The sequence below is a fragment of the Ovis aries genome, chromosome 4, assembly GCF_016772045.2.
Source record: "Ovis aries strain OAR_USU_Benz2616 breed Rambouillet chromosome 4, ARS-UI_Ramb_v3.0, whole genome shotgun sequence".
NCBI lineage: Eukaryota > Metazoa > Chordata > Mammalia > Artiodactyla > Bovidae > Ovis > Ovis aries.
In genome coordinates, this window is record NC_056057.1 from 26,158,839 (window position 1) to 26,183,179 (window position 24,341).

General features: G+C 40.1%; 1 protein-coding gene across 4 annotated transcripts in view; it reads left to right on the forward strand.

Annotated features, from left to right (window-relative positions):
- Nucleotides 1-20,181, forward strand: part of BZW2 (basic leucine zipper and W2 domains 2) — a 62,877-nt gene extending 42,696 nt beyond the window's left edge. For 2 of the 4 annotated variants that reach the window (XM_015095211.3, XM_004007770.5), the window contains exons 8-12: nt 6,137-6,307; nt 8,827-8,973; nt 10,279-10,417; nt 18,975-19,097; nt 19,721-20,181. In XM_015095211.3, coding sequence (XP_014950697.1) covers nt 6,137-6,307; nt 8,827-8,973; nt 10,279-10,417; nt 18,975-19,097; nt 19,721-19,749 — 609 coding nt within the window. In that variant the 3' untranslated portion in view covers nt 19,750-20,181. Of the gene's footprint in view, nt 1-6,136; nt 6,308-8,826; nt 8,974-10,278; nt 10,418-18,974 lie in introns of all 4 variants that reach the window. The other 2 variants (XM_060414532.1, XM_060414531.1) reach the window with 1 other exon arrangement.
- The last annotated feature ends 4,160 nt before the right edge of the window (nt 20,182-24,341 follow it).

Here is a 24,341-nt window from a genome sequence, read left to right on the forward strand (position 1 = left end):
CGTGGCTCTCTCAGTGTGTGCAATGTAATACGCAAATGCCCGAGTCTGTGTTGAATTGGAACATGGTTCCTTTTATTTCTGTATTATTGTAAGGTAGAAACTAATTCCAGTTTAATCTTCGTTGCATAAATAAATGGAATGATAAAATTAAAGAGTCACAAGGAATGTGGAGACTTTCAAATTTGGAAGTTTGTTGACATAGTGAAAAAAATTTATCAGAATTACCTCTGATGCAGCTAATAACTGTAGAAATTTAAAGTTTTAATATGAAATTTGAGGTCACATTGATGTCACCTAATTAGACATTTATGGGTATCTTGAGTCATAGTTGAATAACACTGATCTCAAATACAGGTTAGTTTATTAACAAAATAAAAGTTTAAACAAGATTCCTTATTTATACCAAGATTCCTTAGAAATGCTTAGATACCTATGAAAGTGAACAAGTTAATTGTAGTTAATTTGAAACTTCCATCATCATGATTGCTTGATTATATTTTTACATCTATATCTTTGTATTTTTCAAAGAAAATCAGGAAAAATATTTGCTCTCATAATTTCAATCTGCCCCTATAATTTCTTTGTGCTAGAAGCCACAGCTGTGATAGAGATAGCTCCAAGTGAAACTGCCTTTACAATTTTAGGACAAAGTCTAAAGTTAAAAGACATGCTTGCCGTGTTCTCTTTACCTAGTTTCTTCTCTGTTTTCTCTTCCAGTGTGTCCTACTGTGCAAGGGTATTGATCCATGGGATAAGTCTAAATCTGGCTCATTGTAAACTCTTGGATTTTCAGTGACTTAAAATCCCTTTATCTTTTGCAGTTTACCTTAAAATAGCTCTCTTGGAAGTCTTTAGAATTTGATAAAGAAGAAAAATTTAACTCTAGATTCTTGTTGATTTTTGCCACTGACAATACTTTTCATTTTAGTGTGTATTTATTAAATGTCTGCTTTGTGCCAGGCTCCAGTCTAGAAGTTGTAGAGTCAGTAGAGACAGGATAGAAAAGTTTCCTGCCTTTGTGGCACCTACTCTGTAGCAACGTAGGGTGTCTGGAAGTCACTGAAGACAAGTGAATAGATTGTTGATGTCGGTGGAGGTTCATATGAAAGAGTGTATTCTCGTCCCTGAGTCTGTGGAGTAGCTGTATCTTACTTAGCTCAGCAAGGCCCACTGAGATCTACATGCCCTTTCTTTCTGGGACCCATGGTGAAGGAACAGCTCCGACCAGAGCCATTCTGTCCTCATGTCAGAAGACAGGAATGTAGGACCCCAAAGTGAGCCCGTCTGGTGGTGTAGACGCTCATCTTTTTTGGTCAGAAGTAGTCAGTGAGAAGCCTGCCAGTGGGGTAGGAAGATTTAATCCACTCATGAGCTACTTCTCCACCTGTGAAGACAGATACAACAAGGAGGAACTTCACTGAACACTTTTTTAAAGGATAGCTGGGTGAATTATTAGGAAAAAAGATATAGTTGATTACTACTTAACACAGAAGACTCAGTTATTCCTCTTTTTTAAACTTTTATTTTGTATTGAGATATAGCTAATTAACACTGTTGTGATGGTTTAGGGTGAACAGCAAAAGAGCTAAGCCACACATATACATGTATCCATTCTCTCCCAAACTTCCCTCCCATTCAAGCTGCCACATAACACTGAGCAGCGTTCCATGTGCAATACAAATAGGTCCTTGTTGGTTATCCATTTTATTTTTTTGAATAGCAATTTATTTTTTATTCATTCATCCTTACAATTTTATGCTTATTATCAGGTGTTTTACAAGGCACTGTATGTGAGTGTGGGTTGAGGGTAAGAGTGAACCTTTCTTTCCCATATTAAACTTTTGAGAATGCTATACTCTTCTAACTTGAAGTAGGGTTCCTTAAAGACACCAGTAATCACAGCTTGGTTAACTTGATTAGGTTACTTCATTTAAAAAAATGTTTAATGTATTTCCTTTTTGAAAAACATATCATTTAAGTGTTTTTACTAGGTTTCTTTGTCTAGTGTATTTTGAGCATGAAAAGCTTAGGTAGCAGTTTCTACCAGAAACTCCATGAGGACAGGGTGGCTATGTCTTAGACCATGCCTACATGCTGTTTGCTGACTTACAAATGAATGAGGAACTAGAGTGTCAGTTCCACCATCTAGGAGGAAATTTTTGTTTCACTAAGCTGTTTAACAAAGTTCCCTCTGGATTAGCACATTTGGGGGAAAAATCGCATATTCTCAGAATTTAGCAATTACCTACTTCTGTAATACAGAAGCAAGAAAAATATATAGCAACTCCTAGAAGAGAGGAGATGGGAGACATCATTCTCCCATCACTGGAAAAGGGAACAGTGATCAAGATATTGAGCTGAAGCTATTGAAGAAAGTCAAACAAGCAACCTTTGTCTTTCTGGGGCTTATAGTTTATTGCAGGGGAACAGGCAATAAACTGAATAATTAATTTAAGTGTGTAGTATAATAAAAAGTAAAAAGTGCTCTGAGAGGAAAACCAGGTAGGCAAACAGTGACGTATCCCTGTGTGGTGTGGCAAGGCCTCTCATAAGGTAACGTGTGTGAGGAAGCTAACTATCTAGATATATCCAGGAAGAGTATTTCAGGCAAAGCCTTTGAGGCATGGCATGTTGGGAACAGCAAAAGAGAGAATTTAGTAGGAGCAGAAATGTAGAGATCAGCTCAGAATAGTAATTTTCAAGATATTACGTGTCATTCATAAGGACTATGGTTATAGTTCATAAAAGTAAATTTAAAAATCACTTTGATGATGTATTACTCTGAACGTAACTTGCAATCAGACTTTGCAGTCACATTCTTCCTAAATTGAACACAGAATGCTGGCGCAAATAATTATTGACTTTGGAGTCATGCAGCCATGTCCTTAAATTTCTAGCTGCCTAATTAGTTGTTTAACCTTGTTGAGGTTCAGTTTATTTTTCTGTAAAACTTCTGTTGTATACAGTTATTAGCAAAATACTTCATATCTAAATTCATAGAAGAAACTAAAAATTAAATTAGTTCCTTGTCCCCAACAAATTTAGAAGACCTCTTGACAAATATCAATGACAGAAATTCAGTCAGGTTTGAAATGTTTGTTTAACGTGAACGTGTGTTTTAATGCTGCTCCCACCAACTCTGTTCTGATGTTTTGAAACTCATGACTCAACTCAACTCAGGTTATGGGATGATGGCACACAGAATATTGAAATTTGAATCATGACAGAAGCCATCTGGCTACGTCCCTATCAGTTCAGTTCAATTCATTTGCTCAGTCGTGTCCAACTCTTTGCCAACGGCATGAATCGCAGCACGCCAGGCCTCCCTGTCCATCACCAACTCCCAGAGTTCACTCAAACTCATGTCCATCGAGTCGGTGATGCCATCCAGCCATCTCATCCTCTGTCATCTCCTTCTCCTCCTGCCCCTGCTCCCTCCCAGCATCAGGATCTTTTCCAATGAGTCAACTCTTCACATGAGGTGGCCAAAGTACTGGAGCTTCAGCTTTAGCATCATTCCTTCCAAAGAACACCCAGGACTGATCTCCTTTAGAATGAACTGGTTGGATCTCCTTTCAGTCCAAGGGACTCTCAAGAGTCTTCTCCAACACCACACTTCAAAAGCATCAATTCTTCGGCACTCAGCTTTCTTCACAGACCAATTCTCACATCCATACATGACTACTGGAAAACCATAGCCTTGACTAAACAGACCTTTGTTGGCAAAGTAATGTCTCTGCTTTTGAATATGCTATCTAGGTTGGTCATAACTTTTCTTCCAAGGAGTAAGCCTCTTTTAATTTCATGGCTGCAGTCACCATCTGCAGTGATTTTGGATCCCCAAAAAATAAAGTCTGACACTATTTCCACTGTTTCCCCATCTATTTCCCATGAAGTGATGGGACCAGATGCCATGATCTTCGTTTTCTGAATGTTGAGCTTTAAGCCAACTTTTTCGCTCTCCTCTTTCACTTTCATCAAGAGGGTTTTTAGTTCCTCTTCACTTTCTGCCATAAGGGTGGTGTCATCTGCATATCTGAGGTTATTGATATTTCTCCCGGTGATCTTGATTCCAGCTTATGCTTCTTCCAGTCCAATGTTTCTCATGATGTACTCTGCATAGAAGTTAAATAAGCAGGGTGACAATATACAGCCTTGACATACTCCTTTTCCTATTTGGAACCAGTCTGTTGTTCCATGTCCACTTCTAACTGTTGCTTCCTGACCTGCATACAGGTTTCTCAAGAGGCAGGTCAGGTGGTCTGGTATTCCCTTCTCTTTCAGAATTTTCCACAGTTTATTGTGATCCACACAGTCAAAGGCTTTGGCATAGTCAATAAAGCAGAAATAGATGTTTTTCTGGAACTCTCTTGCTTTTTCAATGATCCAGCGGATGTTGACAATTTGATCTCTGGTTCCTCTGCTTTTTCTAAAACCAGCTTGAACATCTGGAATTTCATGGTTCGCATGCTGCTGAAGCCTAGCTTGGAGAATTTTGAGCATGACTTTACTAGCGTGTGAGATGAGTGCAATTGTGTGGTAGTTTGAGCATTCTTTGGCATTGCCTTTCTTTGGGATTGGAATGAAAACTGACCTTTTCCAGTCCTGTGTCCACTGCTGAGTTTTCCAAATTTGCTGGCATATTGAGTGCAGCACTTTCACAGCATCATCTTTGAGGATTTGAAATAGCTCAACTGGAATTCCATTACCTCCACTAGCTTTGTTCATAGTGATGCTTTCTAAGGCCCACTTGACTTCACATTCCAGGATATCTGGCTCTAGGTGAGTGATCACACCATTGTGATTATCTTCTCTGTGCATCGTGAAGATCTTTTTTATACAGTTCTTCTGTGTATTCTTGCCACCTCTTCTTAATATCTTCTGCTTCTGTTAGGTCCATACCATTTCTGTCCTTGATCGAGCCCATCTTTGCATGAAATGTTCCCTTGGTATCTCTAATTTTCTTGAAGAAATCTCTAGTCTTTCCCATTCTGTTGTTTTCCTCTATTTCTTTGCATTGATCACTGCAGAAGGCTTTCTTATGTCTTCTTGCTATTCTTTGGAACTCTGCATTCAGATGCTTATATCTTTCCTTTTTTCCTTTGCTTTTCTCTTCTCTTCTTTTCACAGCTGTTTGTAAGGCCTCCCCAGACAGCCATTTTGCTTTTTTTGCATTTCTTTGGCAAATTCGTTACAGATCTTTCTTCAGAGATTTTTACTGAAGCCCATGTAGCCATTGGCCAATATGTATATCCAAATCTAGCCATCATAAAAGTTTGGATCTATTTTGTAGACTCTTCAACAGTCTGAAAAATGTGAGAGCTTTGAAAACTGCCTTGCTTTCTTAGTTGAGTGCTGGGAGTCACACAGGATTAGAACATGACTAAGTGTTCCTAAGCCCCTGCCAAGCTGTATAAGGTGAAATGGAAATGAAGTAAAAATGTAAGAGCAGCTATGGTGTACTGCGTGTTTTAAAAATTTCCAAAAGAATTATGTAATGAATTGAAGAGTTGGTAAGACAGGTTTAGATTAGATCTCACCATGAACTTAATTTAGAGCCACCATCATTAAGAGATACAGCAAAAATTCCCTGCAGCTCTGAGCTATTTTAGACTAATAGCAGCGTTTTCTCAGAATGTGAATCGAGGTCTATGAGATGATAACAGTCAATATTGTTTTTTTTTTAATAGTATCTCAAACCATTTCAGCATTACTAAAACTGGTTTTTGTCTATTAACTCATAGTTAAGGAAACAGTATGATTGATAATTTCCGTGTTTCTTATCTGTTTAAAATAATCCCAGCCTTACTCATTTATCACCCTATTTATACTTAGTTTAGCAAACTTGGCTCTGTTTTTGCATATGCTATACTTCAATTAAAGTAAAAGAAAAAGTAAATAGTGGTTCCAAATGAGCGAAACTACTTTTTTTATTCTTTGTCAAATTGCCTAATTTTGAAAGGTGTCTTAGCAAGTGCTCAAGAAATATACCTCGAGATGTATTCTTTTCAAAAATCAACCCTTACTCTTTTCTTCGTGAGATAGTCCAAGTGCTACTTTAATATGAAAATGTTCTTTATGCTTGCAGAATGTGCATGGCTTGTTGTGTGACAGTCTCTTGTCTCTTCTCTCCCAGGAACTCTTCCCAGCTAACAGACAGAGCGTGGATCATTTTGCTAGGTTCTTCACGGACGCAGGTCTGAAGGAGCTCTCCGACTTCCTCCGAGTCCAGCAGTCCCTGGGCACCAGGAAGGAGCTGCAGAAGGAACTCCAGGAGCGCCTTTCTCAGGAGTGCCCGATCAGGGAGGTGAGGCCCATGGGCTCGCCTCCCTGCCAAGCCACTGGCGGGGGCGCATCCCAGATTGTGCGGCGCAGACTTCACCCCCCTTAAAGGAGACTGCCCTTCACTCAGCTATGAACTTGAGGTCCTTTTTATACCATATAGACGAGCTCAATATCAAAAACATCCTCCAGGATGTTCCAGAAAATAATGGCTATTTCCATACAAATGACTTATTTACCAGCTTGCTATGGTTGTCAAAATATTTCATCTGCCTAATAGATTCACTGTCCGCTGCTATCCACTAGCGTTATACCTCAGTTTAAGGTGATTTTTTCCCATTTTACTGCAAATTATATAATATGGTTAAGTATTAGCTTAATGTATGCAGATTTCAATTTTAAGACAGAAAGGGGGTGGTTTTACATTCATGTCATGGATAAAGACCATTTGGACCAGTGACTTGCTGGCTTCCACTCACAATAGCTGGGTAGCTGCATAATGTAAATACTATATTTTTGTATAGGTATGGTTCTTGTGGCTATGACTATCTTTTTTTTTTTTTTTTAAGTCATGCCTGAAGAAAACTTTCCATTTGAACTTTAAAAAAACTTTTATGGGATAATTCAAAAGTTGCATTAAAAGTCCTTTCCTTTTGCCACTTAACTCTCAAGTCCCAAATCCTCACCACCCTGCTTGCCTAGAGCCTTGCAAGGTACCATGTATGATTTAAAATTTGAGATTTCAAGATGGATTCTGGCCAGCAGGTGGAGGTGTTGGTCCTAAGTCTCATAGCATTAAGGTCAGCAATATATTCAGTAACCTTTACCCAAGCACAAATCTTGAACATGATTTTCCATGGTGAAAAAAAGCAAACTATAACGAACACTGTGATACTTCCAGGGATAGAGAGGTCACATTTCTTTGCAGCTTTTCCCTGTCAGCTGGAGGTCTGGGACTCCTCCGTTCCTTCTTTTCTTGAAAGCTGCTTTCCCCGCTGCAATCCAGGCTGTCAGGAAAGAAAACAGTATACTTTCATTTTAAAAAGGAAGGGAGAAAAGTAGGTGTACTGCTCACAAAAGTGCAAGTGAAGTCTCTCAGTCGTGTCCGACTCTTTGCGACCCCATGGACTGTAGCCTGTCAGTCTCCTCTGTCCATGAGATTTTCCAGGCAAGAGTGCTGGAATGGATTGCCATTTCCTTCTCCAGGGGACCTTCCGACCCAGGAATCGAACCCGGGTCTCCCGCATTGCAGGCAGACGCTTTACCGTCTGAGCCACCAGGGAAGCTCACAAAGTGGTACATTAAGATGCATTATTGGAAAAGGCAATGGCACCCCACTCCAGTACTCTTGCTTGGAAAATCCCATGGACGGAGGAGCCTGGTAGGCTGCAGTCCATGGGGTCACTAAGAGTCAGACACGACTGAGCGACTTCCCTTTCACTTTTCCCTTTCATGCATTGGAGAAGGAAATGGCAACCCACTCCAGTGTTCTTGCCTGGAGAATCCCAGGGATGGTGGAGCCTGATGGGCTGCCGTCTCTGGGGTCACACAGAGTCAGACACGACGCAGCAGCTGCAGCAAGATGCATTATGGTTTTTAATTACTTTTTAAGCCCTCCAGGTGGCGGTAGTGGTAAAGAATCCATCTGTCAAGGCAGGAGACTTAAGAGAAGCAAGTTCAATCCGTGGGTCAGGAAGATCCCGTGGAAAAGGAAATGGCAACTCACTGCAGTATTCTTGCCTGTAGAATCCCCATGGACAGAGAAGCCTGGTGGGCTACAGTCCATGGGTTCGCAAAGAGTTGGACAGGACTGAGCGACTTAGCATACATGCGTGTACTGAAGTCCTCAACTCTACTTGGGATTTTATTTCAAAAGGGGAAAGATTTTTGCAAATAAGTTTAATATAAAATACACTGTTAGGCAGAATTTATTCCATATGATCAGGTTTTTAGGATACATTTGCGCATTTAAAAGTAATTCTGAAGGAAAATAGCCTGCTGAGTGTTGCTACATTGATATATACCATCTAAAAGAAGTCTTTGCACTTTACAATTTATTTACATGAGGCATGAGGATATTCGAAAGTTATAATTAAAGAATAAATTGTAGTGAGTGCCTCATACTAACCCAAGACACTTTTCATCAAGAGGTTTTAAGTTGAGGATTGGAAGTAGACATTCACAGCTCTGTTGCTGTCTTCAAACCCCAGAAAGTCAGACTGGCTTAAATAATCCTTGCCCTGCTGAACTCAACAGGGGTCCTGCCTGTAAAAGACTAACTCTGAGAAACCAAGATTCGCTGTTATTTTCTATTACCCTGCAGCTCCTGGCCAGAGCTAAGCCTATTAATTTGGGAACTAAAAATAAATCCGCTCTGAGAACAAATCATTGTGTTCTCCTCTGCCTTGGAACTTGAGAGCATATGCCAGGAAGGGTGGGACTAGCAGCGTGTTTGTCTGCCCCAAACCTTTCACTAAGCACAGAGAAGGGGGGATCTCCCCACCTGCCTGTTCTTCTTTTGACTCCTATCTTCGTGAAATGTAGGTGGTTCTCTATGTTAAAGAAGAAATGAAAAGGAATGATCTTCCAGAAACAGCAGTGATCGGACTTCTGTGGACCTGTATAATGAACGCTGTGGAATGGAACAAGAAGGAGGAACTCGTGGCGGAGCAGGCCCTCAAACACCTGAAGGTACAGGGTTCCAGCCAGGCTGTCTTGGCTGCAGGCCAGCTGCAGCTTTAACAGTGTGACAGATGGGTTCTAATCATAGTGTCCCAGGTCCAGTCCAAACATATATTTCCTAATGTTTTCCCTTTCAAATATGCCACCACCTAACATGTTTGAGATGTAAGAGCTTGTGAAATAACTGAGGGTAAGTTCTTATTAAAAACATCAGAAAATCCACGGAATAGTCATATATTCAGTATTAAAGAGAAATATAGTCTGTTAGTTTTCCTTCTACCTGACAAAAATTCCTAAGGAGTCAGCTACAAGTTGACGTTAGAATTTGAAAAGTGAGTGGTAGAAGTAATCAACTGATTGTATAAATTGTATATTTTTGTAGGGGGATACATATGTGTTTGCTTTCATCATCCTCTCCCTGTAAAACTATTAAGAAACATAGAAGACTTAGAACCTGCCTTCAGAGTTTTCAGTTGAATTGGGAAGCGGACACCTACATAGTATAAACTCGGTAGGATGTAAATTGGATAACTCTTCAATATTTAGGAGAACAGAGCAGTGAGTAGCCTATGCAGGGAAGGATCGGAGGAGGAGTTTGTGCTGAGCTCAGTAACTCTTAGACAATATAATAGCCAAACATCAACAACTAGGGGCTTCCCTGATGGCTCAGATGGTAAAGAATCTGCCTGCAGTGTGGGAGACCTGGGTTTGATCCCTGGTTTGGGAATATCCTCTGGAGAAGAGAGTGGCAACCCACTTCAGTATTCTTGCCTGGAGAATTCTATGGACAGAGGAGCCTGGCGGGCTACAATCAGTAGGATCACAAAGAGTCAGACAGGACTGAGAGAGACACACCCACATCAAGAACTGGAAGCCAAGGTCATTTAAGACAGAAGGAGCAATATGAACAAAACAAAACCATAAAGATGTTTTGTGAGGGGATCTGGGAAGAGACCTCTGCTCTTCCAGCGGCAGAGACAGGAGTGGAGGAATCACAGCAGGCCTGGGAACCTTCAGAACTTAGGATCTCTGCCTCATTTTCACAATATCCATTAGACGAACACATAGCATAGCAGTTGTCTCTTGACAGAGCCAGGAGTTCCTATTTGGTCTCTCTTAGCAGGTGCAATGAGAGAAATCTGATATGGTGCAGGGGTAGAAAATTCATTTTGGTTGGACATAATATTATAATAAGATAATCCTCAAAGTGGAAGTTTTCTAAGCACATCTCCAGGTGACTGCTTGTGCTTCAAGTGGCATCAGCCCTATACCTCCCACAAAAGTGAACGGTCTTCCTCCCCGCTCCTCTTCCAGCAATATGCTCCACTCCTGGCTGTGTTCAGCTCCCAAGGCCAGTCAGAGCTGATCCTCCTGCAGAAGGTTCAGGAATACTGCTACGACAACATCCATTTCATGAAAGCCTTTCAGAAGATTGTGGTTCTCTTTTACAAAGGTATGGATCTGTGTCGTTCTGCCACTATGCTTCCGTGTTTTGTTGAAGCTCTTTTTGGGCCAGAGTAAGGGGTGATGCAGAGGGGGACATGGGTTTCTGCTCATCTCTGAGTTTTAGTGAGGCAGCCATATTATGTAGAGAGAGGGGGTATTCATACAAAACCCATAAATGCCTGTGGCCCCAGGTCCCAGTCTGATTAGGCCCCTGTGCACTTCTCACTGATGGAAATGGCTAGAAGACTGGTGATGAACTTATAATTTCAGAAGATGGGGAGAGAGGATGGTGAAAAAGACTGTAATTACTAAAAAGAAGGTCTGTGTTTGAATTGTAAGGATCACCAGAAGCATGTTCAGGCCTTTCAGATACCATCAAGCTGGCTCTAAATTAGCTTTAAACTTTGTGTTTTAGTTATTTGGCTCACCCAGTCTCCTATTTGCCCAGGAAATGACTATTTTTAGATTTTCACATTGACTGTCTGTTCATTATGTTTATAAGGTTTAGGTTGCCATGACAACTGGTACTGCCAGTTTATTAAAAAATGAATGCTCTAGGGTTTTAACTGATCTCAATCTCTATACCTATAGTATATTTTTAAAAAATGATCCTAGACTATTCTTTGGTCTAGCTTTGTAGTTAGTTTTATGAGGAGAGGGGAAGGAGCATTTAAACAATGATACATTTTGAACATGATGAATTGTTTATTAGAAATTACTGCTATCTTAAATGGCATAACAGAAGAAAACTAAAGTATAAATTAATGGGCTTCCCTGGTGGCTCAGACAGTAAAGAATCCACCTGCAGTGCAGGAAACCCGGGTTCAATCCCTGGGTCTGGTAGATCCCATGGAGAAGGGAATGGCAACCTACTCCAGTTTTCTTGCCTGGAAAATTCCAGGGGTAGAGGAGCCTGGCAGGCTACAGTCCATGGCATCACAAAGAGTCAGACACAGCTGAGCGACTAACAGACACGCACACAACAAACACATAAATGAGTACCAGTCAAATGTTTCTTTTCTTTTTGATGCGTTCTTAAATTTGTCTATTTTGAATGACAGTTTGGAATGTAAAAGTTTTACGTTATCGGTTGCTAGCTATTTGGAAAAAAATGCGTGATAGCATTTCACAGAGCTTTAATTGGCTATCCAGATTCTTCAAATGCATTCTTCTTGCCCATAAGTGTGTGGGTGATATTTTTGCTTTCTCAGCACTAAGGTATTTGGCACAGTTTTTTGTGTCAGTGGGAGACTGTGATGACTGCAGAGTCCCATTTGAAGTTCCATAAAAGGTGTTTTTGGTTTTGGTTTGTTTTTTTTTTTTGGCCAGGTCTGTATTAGACTCACTTGGATATGGTTGTGAGATAGCAACATCCTAAAACTAGGGCTTACATGATACCCCAGGTCATGAGACAGCACTGTCTTAATGCTAGGTAACCCATCAGAACCAGACCTGCAGGTCCTATGGCAAACATACCTGTGGTACCCGGTGGCCAAGACAAACTACTTTTTGATCAGTAAAGGCATTTAGATGGCATATTAACTATTAACATCCTACTCTTCAGATTTCTCTTTTTAACCATTAATGAATGTCAGCATCCTCCCCCATTATACTTTTTATAACAACTACTAACAGCTAGCAAAACTGGCGGCTTTGAGTTATTTCCTGTTCTTCAGCCCCAAACTCTAAGGAACAGTGGCCTGGAATTGTATCCAAGAAATGGGCACCAAGAAGTACAAAGAAGAGGCATTAGCTGTTCCTTACACCATAGGTTACCTATTAAATAGATTGTTTCAGGTAGTAAAGTCTGTGGTGAGTATGAGCAGGCCCAAGGGAACACAGGAACATAAGCGTCAGCATCAGTTTTATTCTGGCCTAGCTGTTTTTGGAAATGAAACCAGGAAACTTGCAAATAGAAACCTAAACTATATTTTACTGAAAAGTTAAAACTGAATATCATTTTCTAAGTAACTTTGCAATTTTCCACAAAATTATACATATAGGCTGTTCTTCTGAATAAAATAATTGCATTTTTTTCTCTTGAGAACATGGAATCCCTGAAGAATGTTTGTTCTTTATGACTGTTAAGAGAGTTACTGTGTTTACCTTCCTTTTCATAGTAGTTTTTACCTTGGCCTTATTTCATTCAGCAAACGCTTGTGCACCAGTAGACATATATTTCGTTTGTCTTTATATGGATTTGGATGTTCTTGTCCTGTATTTCATATGTCTAGGAAGACTTGAGGACTATGTTTGTTAAAGCACTCCTTTTCCAGTGCCTGTGTGTGTGAATCACCTGGGGAGCTTGTTAAAACATTCTCCAAAGATTCTGATTCAGTGAGTCCAGCCTTAGTGAAGTGAAATCACTCAGTCATGTCCGACTCTTTGCTACCCCGTGGACTGTAGCCCGCCAGGCTCCTCTGTCCATGGGATTCTCCAGGCAAGAATACTGGAGTGGGTTGCCATTTCCTTCTCCAGGGGATCTTCCCAACCCAGGGATCGAACCCGGGTCTCCTGCATTGCAGGCAGATGCTTTATCCTCTGAGCCTTGGGCCCTCAGATTTCCCTTTTAACAAATTTCCAGGTGATGCTGTGACTGTTGGTCTCAGATCACTGATTGACCTAAAGGATATTTATTGAATGCCTAAAGGATATTTACTGATTGACCTAAAGGATATTTATTGATATTTATTTAGTGACAAATCCCATGAACTGTAGTAACATGGTTAAGATTATGCTTAACCATTAATTCCATATACACATACACATTTTACAAATATTAAATAGTGTTTTGTCTGCTTCTTTTATCTAGTGATGGGAAGCCCTTTACATTTTGCTTTAAAGCCAGTTTTCAAAAATGTAATGGAAATCATTTCTCCTTTCCCATTTTAGAAGTCGCTCAGTAAGTGTCCGACTCTTCTTGACCCCATGGACTGCAGCCTACCAGGCTCCTCTGTCCGTGGGATTTTCCAGGCAAGAGTACTGGAGTGGGTTGCCACTGCCTTCTCTGAGTATCTCTATTACATACACTCATCTTCCTGTATTGCTAAAATTGAGGATAACAGAAACTGTGGGATATGACTCCCTGTGTCCCCTCTGAAAACCTAATTGCTTAAAAGAGTGCCATTATTAAAATTTTCATTTTTATATATTTTATAGAAAAAAAATAGAGGAGTGAAGGTGAATAAACTTTGAGTAATGCTTTGCAGCAATGAAAGGAGACAGTGGTGATTGGTCACTTCCTGAAGATTCACATTTTGTACTAGAATCTAGATTTTTATATTTCTAAGGCAGTAAGGAAAATAGTAAGTCCATCACTACTTTTCTAATGTTGCATTATTCACCTTCTAAAATAAACTTCTTTCTTCCTAAAGCTAGGTAGTGTATTCTCAGCATGTAGTTTTGGAAAAATACAAAACTACCTCCTCAAGTACTATTAGTACCTCTATTATGGCTTTTATTGTTCACAGATATTTCTTAGGTGAAATTCTATTCCTCACACACATTTTTCTAAAAGAAGTTTCTTATTCTAAAAGATGTTTGACCTTCTCACATATAGTCCCAGCTTTCTTAGGGTAAATTATGTTTGACTCATGTCCCTATACGCCACTGCTCATAAAAAGCACTGAATTTTATGTTTCAGGTGACATCGTTTTCAACTTAAATATTTAAATAAGTGACATCACCTAACACTTTGCAGTTGTCATAACACTCTTAGGATATTGTCTCTTTGACCCTCATGAAAACCCAAATTTTGAATTAAAATTCTACACATTGAGACATATTTAGTTTTTCTCATCAGGTTATTTATTATACATGTACTGAGTGCAAACTAGCTGCCAAGTCTTATGTTAAATGCTGGAAATGAGATGAACAAAACAGTCCCTGACTGCCTGGATTTCAGAGTATAGAAGAAAATCCACAATTATAATCACAATGTGTGTGTGTATTCATTCACTCAGTCATGTCTGATTCTTTGCGACGCCATGGACTGTAGCCTGGCAGGCTCCACTGTCTATGGTATTTTCTAGGCAAGAATACTGCAGTGGCTCTCTCCTATAATCACCATATCAGTGGCTAAAATAAGGCTGGTACCAATAAATGATGATGAGAAGTGGAAGGAAGACAGCGGAGGGGCCCCTAACTCCGAGCTGGAGCTAACTTGGTGAAGGAAAGAGGAAGGCTTTCAAGGGACCAGAGTATTTTCCCCAGAGGTGATGAAGAAGTTGGCCACATAGAAGGGAGAGAAACACTGTAATATGAGAGGCCTTGGTGCAATTGTGGCATGTCTCCTTTCTTACTGTACTTTTACTGATCGTCTGTATTCCTAGTAGGTAGTTGGGGGAGATCCCAACACTTTGTCGTCTCCATCTCCTGGTTATAATGAACTCTTCTCCCTACTTTTCCTTAGTGGAAAACACAAGTTCTCTCTCTCCTACATTTGTCAAGGAGCTCCTTCCATTTGTGATTCGATTTTTTCCTACACAAAAGTTAACTTTCTTTTTGATATTCACACTTTGCCTCAAAGTTGCCCTGTGTCATTGTTTCTGTCCCTTCTTTATTATTTATTTCCCTAGAGATTTGGTCTTGCAGGAGAATTTATTATTAAATTCTTCCATGAGCTCAGCTCTGTACAAAGATGGTCTGATTTTTCAGTAGATGATCTATCTGGTAAGTTTTCCCGGTCATGTACAGTCCTTTTCACAAGCACAGTCACCAACAAGGATTCTAGTACTTGCATGGTCTCTTTTGGCCTCTGTGGGGCAATCAAACGCAGGAGTGAGCTCTCAACCTTCATAAGGAAGACACGAGACAGTGTCACTAAGCTACACTCTGTCGCCTTTGCAACCTGTAGATTGTATCATGACATGATTCATTATGGTGAGAAGAAAAAATAGAATTTCCCTTTACATGTTTAGTTCTATGTTTATTTTATAACATTAATAGTAGTAGTTGTTCAGTTCAGTTGCTCAGTCGTGTCTGACTCTTTGCAACCCCATGAGTCGCAGCACGCCAGGCCTCCTTGTCCATCACCAACTCCCGGAGTTCACTCAGACTCACGTCCATCGAGTCAGTGATGCCATCCAGCCATCTCGTCCTCTGTCGTCCCCTTCTCCTCCTGCCCCCAATATCTCCCAGCATCAGAGTCTTTTCCAGTGAGTTAACTCTTCACATTAGGTGGCCAAAGTATTGGAGTTTCAGCTTTAGCATCATTCCTTCCAATGAACACCCAAGACTGGTCTCCTTTAGAATGGACTGGTTGGATCTCCTTGCAGTCCAAGGGACTCTCAAGAGTCTTCTCCAACACCACAGTTCAAAAGCATCAATTCTTCAGCACTCAGCTTTCTTCATAGTCCAACTCTCACATCCATACATGACCACTGGAAAACCATAGCCTTGACTAGACAGACCTTTGTTGGCAAAGTAGTATCTCTGCTTTTCAATATGCTATCTAGGTTGGTCATAACTTTCCTTCCAAGGAGTAAGCCTCTTTTAATTTCATGGCTGCAGTCACCATCTGCAGTGATTTTGGAGCCCCCAAAAATAAAGTCTGACACTGTTTCCACTATTTCCCATGAAGTGATGGGACCAGATGCTATGATCTTCGTTTTCTTAATGTTGAGCTTTAGGCCAACTTTTTCACTCTCCACTTTCACTTTCATCAAGAGGCTTTTTCGATCCTCTTCACTTTCTGCCATAAGGGTGGTATCATCTGCATATCTGAGGTTATTGATATTTCTCCTGGCAATCTTATTCCAGCTTGTGCTTCTTCCAGCCCAGCGTTTCTCATGATATACTCTGCATAGAAGTTAAATAAGCAGGGTGACAATATACAGCCTTGACGTACTCCTTTCTCTATTTGGAACCAGTCTGTTGTTCCATGTCCACTTCTAACTGTTGCTTCCTGACCTGCATATAGGTTTCTCAAGAGGAAGGTCAGGTGGTCTGGTATTCCCATCTCTTTCAGAATTCTCCATAGTTTATTATGATCCACACAGTTAAAGGCTTTGGCACAGTCAATAAAGTAGAAATAGATGTTTTTCTGGAACTCTCTTGCTTTTTCCATGATCCAGCAGATGTTGGCAATTTGATCTCTGGTTCCTCTGCCTTTTCTAAAACCAGCTTGAACATCTGGAAGTTCACGGTTCATGTACTATTGAAGCCTGGCTTGAAGAATTTTGAGCATGACTTTACTAGCGTGTGAGATGAGTGTAATTGTGTGGTAGTTTGAGCATTCTTTGGCATTGCCTTTCTTTGGGATTGAAATGAAAACTGACCTTTTCCAGTCCTGTGGCCACTGCTGAGTGTTCCAAATTTGCTGGCATATTGAGTGCAGCACTTTCACAGCATCATCTTTGAGGATTTGAAATAGCTCAACTGGAATTCTATCACGTCCACTAGCTTTGTTCGTAGTGATGCTTTCTAAGGCCCACTTGACTTCACAACCCAGGATGTCTGGCTCTAGGTGAGTGAACACAACATCGTGATTATCTGGGTCATGAAGCTCTTTTCTGTACAGTTCTTCTGTGTATTCTTGCCACTTCTTAATATCTCCTGCTTCTGTTAGGTCTAACTCAATGAAACTAAGTCATGCCGTGTGGGGTCACCCAAGACAGACAGGTCATGGTGGAGAGGTCTGACAGAATGTGGTCCACTGGAGAAGGGAATGGCACACCACTTCAGTGTTCTTGCCTTGAGAACCCCATGAAGAGTAGTTGTTAGTACATGCATATAGTTTGTAAACCAAAAAATATACATATGTTGGGAACGTATGTGCTCAAAATTGTCTTACTAATAGGAGAACATGATGAAACAGTTTGGAAGTTACTAGTAGAAATCACAGGCATCTTAAAGATGTCATAAAAACAAATCCTATAAAAGGGACTTTTAAAATTCATGTTTGAGATAATCAGTGTTCCTGGAAATTTTCTGCAAAGTGTTCTTACCCAGTAACAAATCACTTCCTCGAGCTGTAAACCATCTTCTTCTCATGGCTATGAAAACTAGACTTTGATGGCCAGAGGTAGGAAAGTTCTTTTATCATTGTGAGTGGAGAGTGCAGAGCTGGAAACATGAGAAACTCAAAAACTAGAAGCTAAGAGTAGTTACTTAGGACTCCTGATTATAATTTCTAAGTCTAGTCCTTAAAAATGAATAAACCCAGATTTCTATCTTCCTTTGCAAAACGTAGTGTATTTAATGATCAAAATAAAAAATAAAACACACTTTTCTATTTTCTAAAACCAATCATGTGCATTTTTAGTCAATTTAATCTCTTCAGTTGAATCTGAGAGCCAGTTATTAATTTTAAAAAACAAGGCTTTTGTTATGAAGAGATCAGTGATATTATGAATAAAAGCAATATCAAAACATTTCTCTTGTTTTTATAAGTTAAAGGTATATTTTAACTACAAAAACATCGTTAGAATGATTTATCAGCATTTGCAGTGGATTGGGCAGGCATTGGCGATAATAATAAATCCTTTTTATATGGTTTCTGTTTCATGTCACACTCCAAAACCCCGAAAGACAACCCATTAGAACATTGGCAAAGTATGTAGGCTATTGTTTCCACATTCCCCTTTCTATTAACATTAACTATTCTAAGTTAATGATAACTTGAGGGTATCAAGGTGTATTTGTGGAATTTAGAGTTTTAGGTAGTAGATAGTTAATAGATAACACTTTTTCTTAAAAACCTGTAGGAAATCTATCTAACACGTCTTTCTCCCTGAATGGTGTACAAGGAAACTCATGTGATTTAGATATTGTGGGAAAATAAATTTAGGACAGCGATAGAGTGATGTAGAACTTTGGATTCTGTGTATATTGGTCCCATGGTATACCCAGGAAGCTCATCTTTATATTTAATCATTAATATTACCATTATTGCATTCTATCTATAATATTTTTTTTTGTTTGCCCTTTTGTTCTCCTAAAGTAAATCCCCTTAAAAGACCAGTCATTTGAGGTCGCTGCTTAATCAAGATGTGTTTGAAACTGGCAGGACAAAGGGTATTCTGAAATGCTAGAATTGCTGATTCATTGGCAAAATAACCCAGTTTCCTCCCAGCAAATTAACACTGTAAGATTTCCAAGTCCCGGTCCCACCATCATCACTAAAGTACTGACGATCCTATCTACTGGGCTTCCCCAGTGGCTCAGAAATAAAGATCCCACCTGCCAATGCAGGAGACAAGGGTCCCATCCTTGAGTCAGGAAGGTCCCCTGGAGAAGGGAATGGCAACCCACTACAGAATTCTTGCCTGGGAAATCCCATGAACAGAAAAGCCTACAGTCTGTGGGGTCACAAAGGAGTTCGACACCACTGAGCAACTAAGCAACATCACTACCCAAACTACTAACGTATGCTGGACACAGGACACTGTGCTGTGTGGAAACAAGCTTAGTTCTTGTCTTCTGATAAGTTTCAATATGAGTTTCTTTTATAACAGAATTTTAATATTTGAAGTGATTGCTTTCTGTTAAGCTGTAAGACATGAACTTGCTTTAAAACATGATATGTATGTAATAACTTTGAAATGTTTGATTTGAAATTGCAGCTGATGTGCTGAGTGAAGAAGCGATATTGAAGTGGTACAAAGAAGCACATGTTGCCAAAGGCAAAAGTGTTTTCCTTGACCAGATGAAGAAATTTGTGGAGTGGTTACAAAACGCAGAAGAAGGTATGATTGTATTTAACAACCTTGGTGGCCATTTAGCAGCTCCTTTCTCACTGTAATTCAAAATAGCTCCTCCCTCCACAGATTTTTTTTTTTTTTTTTTTTTTGGCTTTGTAAAACTGAAGTTCTAAACCTTCATTTCTGAATCAAGGCAATGAAAATATCTGCATGATAAACAAAACAAAATCTCTTAAATTATCCCTAGTGGAGGACTAAGAGGAAGAAATAATCAGATGTGAAAGGAAAAAAATAATTACATTTATGGGATTAGATCAATTTTTTTATAGCACCTTTACTGGTTGATGTGCTTAAAGTGGGAATACAAGTTGGAAGAGCAATAATGATGAGACTTAATCCAACTAGGCATGAGAAGTTGATGATCCAGAAACATACAAGTAGTTATAGTCACCAGTAATATTTCTGAGTATGTTGCCTTTTTAGAAAGTCAATTTCATTTAAAAATCCAAAAGTTTGCTTCTGCCCTTTCTGACTCTCTTAGTCAATGGACACCCAGGCAATAATGTGTTTTTTTAGGGGACAGGGAGATAAGAATAGAAACTATTTCCTGACCTCGTTTAACAGTCTCAGAAGAAAAGGACCTGACTTGTCTCTCTCTTCTCTCGTAGAGTCTGAATCTGAAGGTGAAGAGAATTAGGTGGCTCAAGAAGCACAATACCTAGGTCACCACACAACACTTTTATTGGGAATGCTGAGCCATTTGAGAAGAGAAACTTGGCTTCCGTTTTCACAAAGGAAAAAAAAAATAGGATAGACTTCCCTTTTGCCGAGGGGAAATGGTTTTCTGTTTTGTTTTGTTTTTAAATGGAGCCCTGAGGCATCAGCGATTATACTTGGGACTCTACCTCTCACTCACTATTCGCTAACTTAAAGCCATTCAACAGGGAGTCCAGTAGGTATCTGAGGCGAAATACTCCACAGACTCCTCTTTTTTAAGCTGTATTTTTCAGGAACTGTGTGGTGAACGCCCCACTGGTGTCTGTTACAGGGCCACGTTGGTAGTTGTGTATCTGCTCGTGTATGTGATTTGACAAACCAGTTTTTTAAAATAAATGGCTTTTTAAAAATCTGGGCTTATATTTTCAGCGCTTTTATTTCTTTACTGTCCTGACTTCTTGTACAGATGACGTTTCAATGTCAGGCTTGCTTTCCCATCCAAAATGCTGAATGGTTCTTGTTGATCAAAGCACTTCTACTCCTTGTACCGTTGGCGAATATATTTCACTTACCTTTGTAGTGTCGTAGAAATCCACCCAAAAGTGTAGGCACACTAGCACCAATACCATAAATTGGTAATAATAATATCATCTGGAGAGTCTATGGGGTCGCACAGAGTCGGACACAACTGAAGTGACTTAGCAGCAGCAGCACCAATACCATAAATTGATGATAATAATAATATTATCTGTGTGTGAGGATGTCATTTTCATTATGCAGGAAATAATAAGGACAAGAATGACTGTACTCAAGAATGAGTAGAAGTCATAGGATAAAGAGCTTTACAGCCCCTTGAAGTGACTAGCATACCCCAGGGGGCGCTTATATATTCTTTCCTAAAATTGTTCTCCTGGAAAATTCTCCTCTTTGCTTCTGGTTTTTCCTTTCAATCTGCATCTTATTTCTTCCAGTCCATTAGTTCATGGCAAGCCTCCATCTGCCCCTCCTTCTGCCTATCTAAAAATAAGAATTATGAAGTTAAATGGTATTCACATCATAGAGTGCATATTCAATGTATTTATTTGAAATGAAAAAAATGAATAATTTTTATTGAAAGCAAACTTGGCAAACTAATTTGACAAGTACTGACTGCCAATTAGTATACATGGCAGGCACACTCTGTAAGTTAAATCTTCATCTCTGATGTTTTGACAGATATAGTTAAAGATTAAAATATTGAAAATTACATTCAACTTGTAATAACAATTTTGTATGTCAACTTTTATGTATTTTAGATTTAAGTTTAAATCAGCATGTTCCCTGTCATTTTGGGGATCTTGAGTAAGATGTGTGAAGAAGATATTTGACTTTGCCCCACTATTTCCAAAGTATCCACACTCAGACCTACTGTCCTAGGTCTTAGTGACTAAGATGGAACTAAAAGTCCCATTACTGAGTTGCACACTTATGCCCTTTTGCCCCTATTTTCTGCTGTCAAATTATAATGAAATGTATGTTTGTACAGTTCAATTAGAAGGTTGCTCAAGAAGGTTCAGGAGCACTTCTACTGAGCAAACATCTGGAAAGTCAGTTTTCTAACGTATAAACTACTTAATGTTTTCTAGCACATAATATTTTTTCCAAACAGAGCTTAAGATAGTGATTTTCAGGTACGTAATCGTGGGTGAGGGCCTCCCCGGGTGGCTCAGCAGTCAAGAAGCTGACTGCAATGCTGGCGGCGCCAAAGATGGTTCAGTCCCTGGGTCAGGAAGATCCCCTGGAGAAGGAAATGGCAACCCACTTCAATATTCTTGCCTGGAAAATCCCGTGGACAGAGGAACATGATGGGCTATAGTCCATGGGTTCGAAAAGAGTCAGACACGACTGAGGTGACTTAGCAGGCATGTGCAGTCATGGGGGAGAAGAAGGATGCCTATCAGCAAAAACTCAAGGAAGCCTCAAACCAAAGCCCTTTCTTTCTCAGAAAGACAAGTATCTCTTTTACTTTTTTTAAAGAAAACTTGTCCTAATTATAAAACTAATTGCATTAGTTATCTATTGCTACACAGCAGATTATCCCCACATTTAGCAAGTTTAAACAACAGACATTTATCCTATCAGTTTCTGTGATTTGGATCCATGAGCAGCTTGGCAGGGTGGCCTCCAGCTTGGCCTCTCCTGAGGTTGCAGTCAAGTTGTTGGTGGGGCAAGCTCAGGCCACTCAAGATGGCTGCTCTCTTGCTCTGTCTACATCAGCAGTCCCCAGCCACTTTGAAACCAGTTTCCTGGAAGATAATTTTTCCACGTATGGGGGGCAGGGGCAGGACTTCAGAATGATTCAAGTGCGTTACATTTATTGATCTCACTGAGCAGGAAGCAGAGCTCAGGCAGTAACGTGAGCAATAGCAAATGGCTGTAAAGACGAAGCTTCTGTTGCTTGCTGGCCTCTCACCTCCTACTGTGTGGCCAGGTCCAGGTTGGGGAAAAGAAAAGTGAAAGTGTTAGTGGCTCAGTCGTGTCCCACTCTTGGCAACCCCATGGACTGTAGCCTGCCAGGCTCCTCTGTGCATGGGATTCTCCAGGCAAGAATACTGGAGTGGGTTGCCATGCCCTCCTCCAGGAGATCTTCCCAACCCATGGATCTAAACCTGCGTCCCTGATTCTTTATGTCTGAGCCACCACCAGGGAACCCCTGCTCAATAAGTCCCAGCCTCCCCTACACCCTCATCAAATGACAGACCTTCTGTCTTAGTCATAGAGTCTAATCTGGAAATGCCGCCTTGCTCCAGGCCCCAGGTGCTGATTGTTCTAATCGTTAGATCAGACCCCTCTACTCAGACAGTTTAAAAGGAGCGGCCTTTCTGCTGGTTCTCCTGGTGACTGAAGTGCACACCTGATGTCAATTCCCTTGTAACTGGTAACCTCCCTTTGCCCCTGGTACCAAAGACTGCCACGTCTTGCCCTGGGGTCTTTGCTGCTGTCTACTGACATGGTGGGGTGTTGCTCCAGGATCCTGCTTCAGACAAATAAGCTCCCCCATCCATTAAAACATTAATGCCCCTGTTGCTGCCTTGGAGCTCTTTCTTCAGTCTTGAGGCTGGGTGAGTGTGGGGCCTGTGGGCGCGGCCCCAAAGCAAGGATTGGTGGAGGACCTCAGTTCCTCGGTGACGTTTGGCTACAGACGCATGTCCCTTACCACAGGCCCTCTGCTTAGGCTGCCTGAGAGTCTTCATGGCATAACCCCTGGCTTTTCCCAGAATGAGTGGTGTGAGAAAGGCAGCCCTGGAAGGGCTATCTTTGATAACTAAGTATTTGAAGTGACCTACCATACTGTCGGGTTCTACTGGTGGCACAGACCAACTCGGGTACAGTGCCGAAGGGGACGACATGAGGTGTGACTTCCAGACAGTGGGGAGACTCGAGGGCTCTCTTGGAGGCTGGTGACCACAGTAGTATCAATCTCTATTAATTAGTCTATTATTATTAGCCTCTATTAATACATACTAAAATCGTTTCTAGTTAGATGAAAACTGTATGTTATGTTAAACAGTTTTTAATCTGAATAGATTAAAACTAATGTTAACGACAGCACTTAAAGACAACGTAGGAAATATCTTTTTTTAATATTTTTTCATTTGGCTTCACTGGGGCCTGCGGGATCTTTTCTTGTGGCGAGCAGGTCCCAGAGCACAGGCTCAGTAATTGCAGTGCAGTGAGGGGCAAGTTGCCCCATAGCTTGTTGGGAACTTAGTTTTTATATTTTTTAAATGTTTTTATATTTTTTACAAATATGGCTTTGCTTAATTCTTTAACAAATTAAGTCTATTCTGTACCATTTTTATCCTGCTCTTTATTAAGTAGTGTTTGATACCATTTTGCCACCTCAATAACTATCCTTGAAGTACATGATTTTAAAATATATATAATTATCCTTGGTATGGATGGAGCATAATATAATACTCTTTATATTCAGTGTAAGTTCAATTACTACTCTTTATGTTCAAAATATCTTTAAATGTTTTTCTTTTAAAAATAACCATTTAAAATATTCTGACATAAGGTTTTGTTCATCTATGTTTATTCAGAAAAAAAATGAAAATGGAATTTGGGTCAAGGGATTTGAATAATTTTAACACAAGGAGTCTTACTTTTGAATTTGTGTTTTTAAAAAATCTTTATTTGCCCGCACCAGGTCTTATTGTAGCACACAGAATCTTTAGCTGCAGCACGTGGGATCTAGTTCTCTCACCAGGGATTGAACCTGGGCCCCCTGCATTGGCGGTACGGAGAATATCTTATTAAGCCAAAAAAAAGCAGCTGTCTGGAAATACACCAGGTCCAACATGGCTATAGGCAATTATTTCTTTACACTAAGTTCTTCTGAAAAATTACTAACTTCAAGGTTCCTCAGGATAGATGCCTTGACACCTCCATGGGATTAAAATATTTCTTCCAGGAAAAACAACTTTTTAGAGCTAATCTTTGCATCCTTAAAACACCTTGTTTTATGTGTGTGTTTCAAGTGTGTATTTACCTATAAGAAAGGAAAATGCAGACTGTTGTCTGAATAGA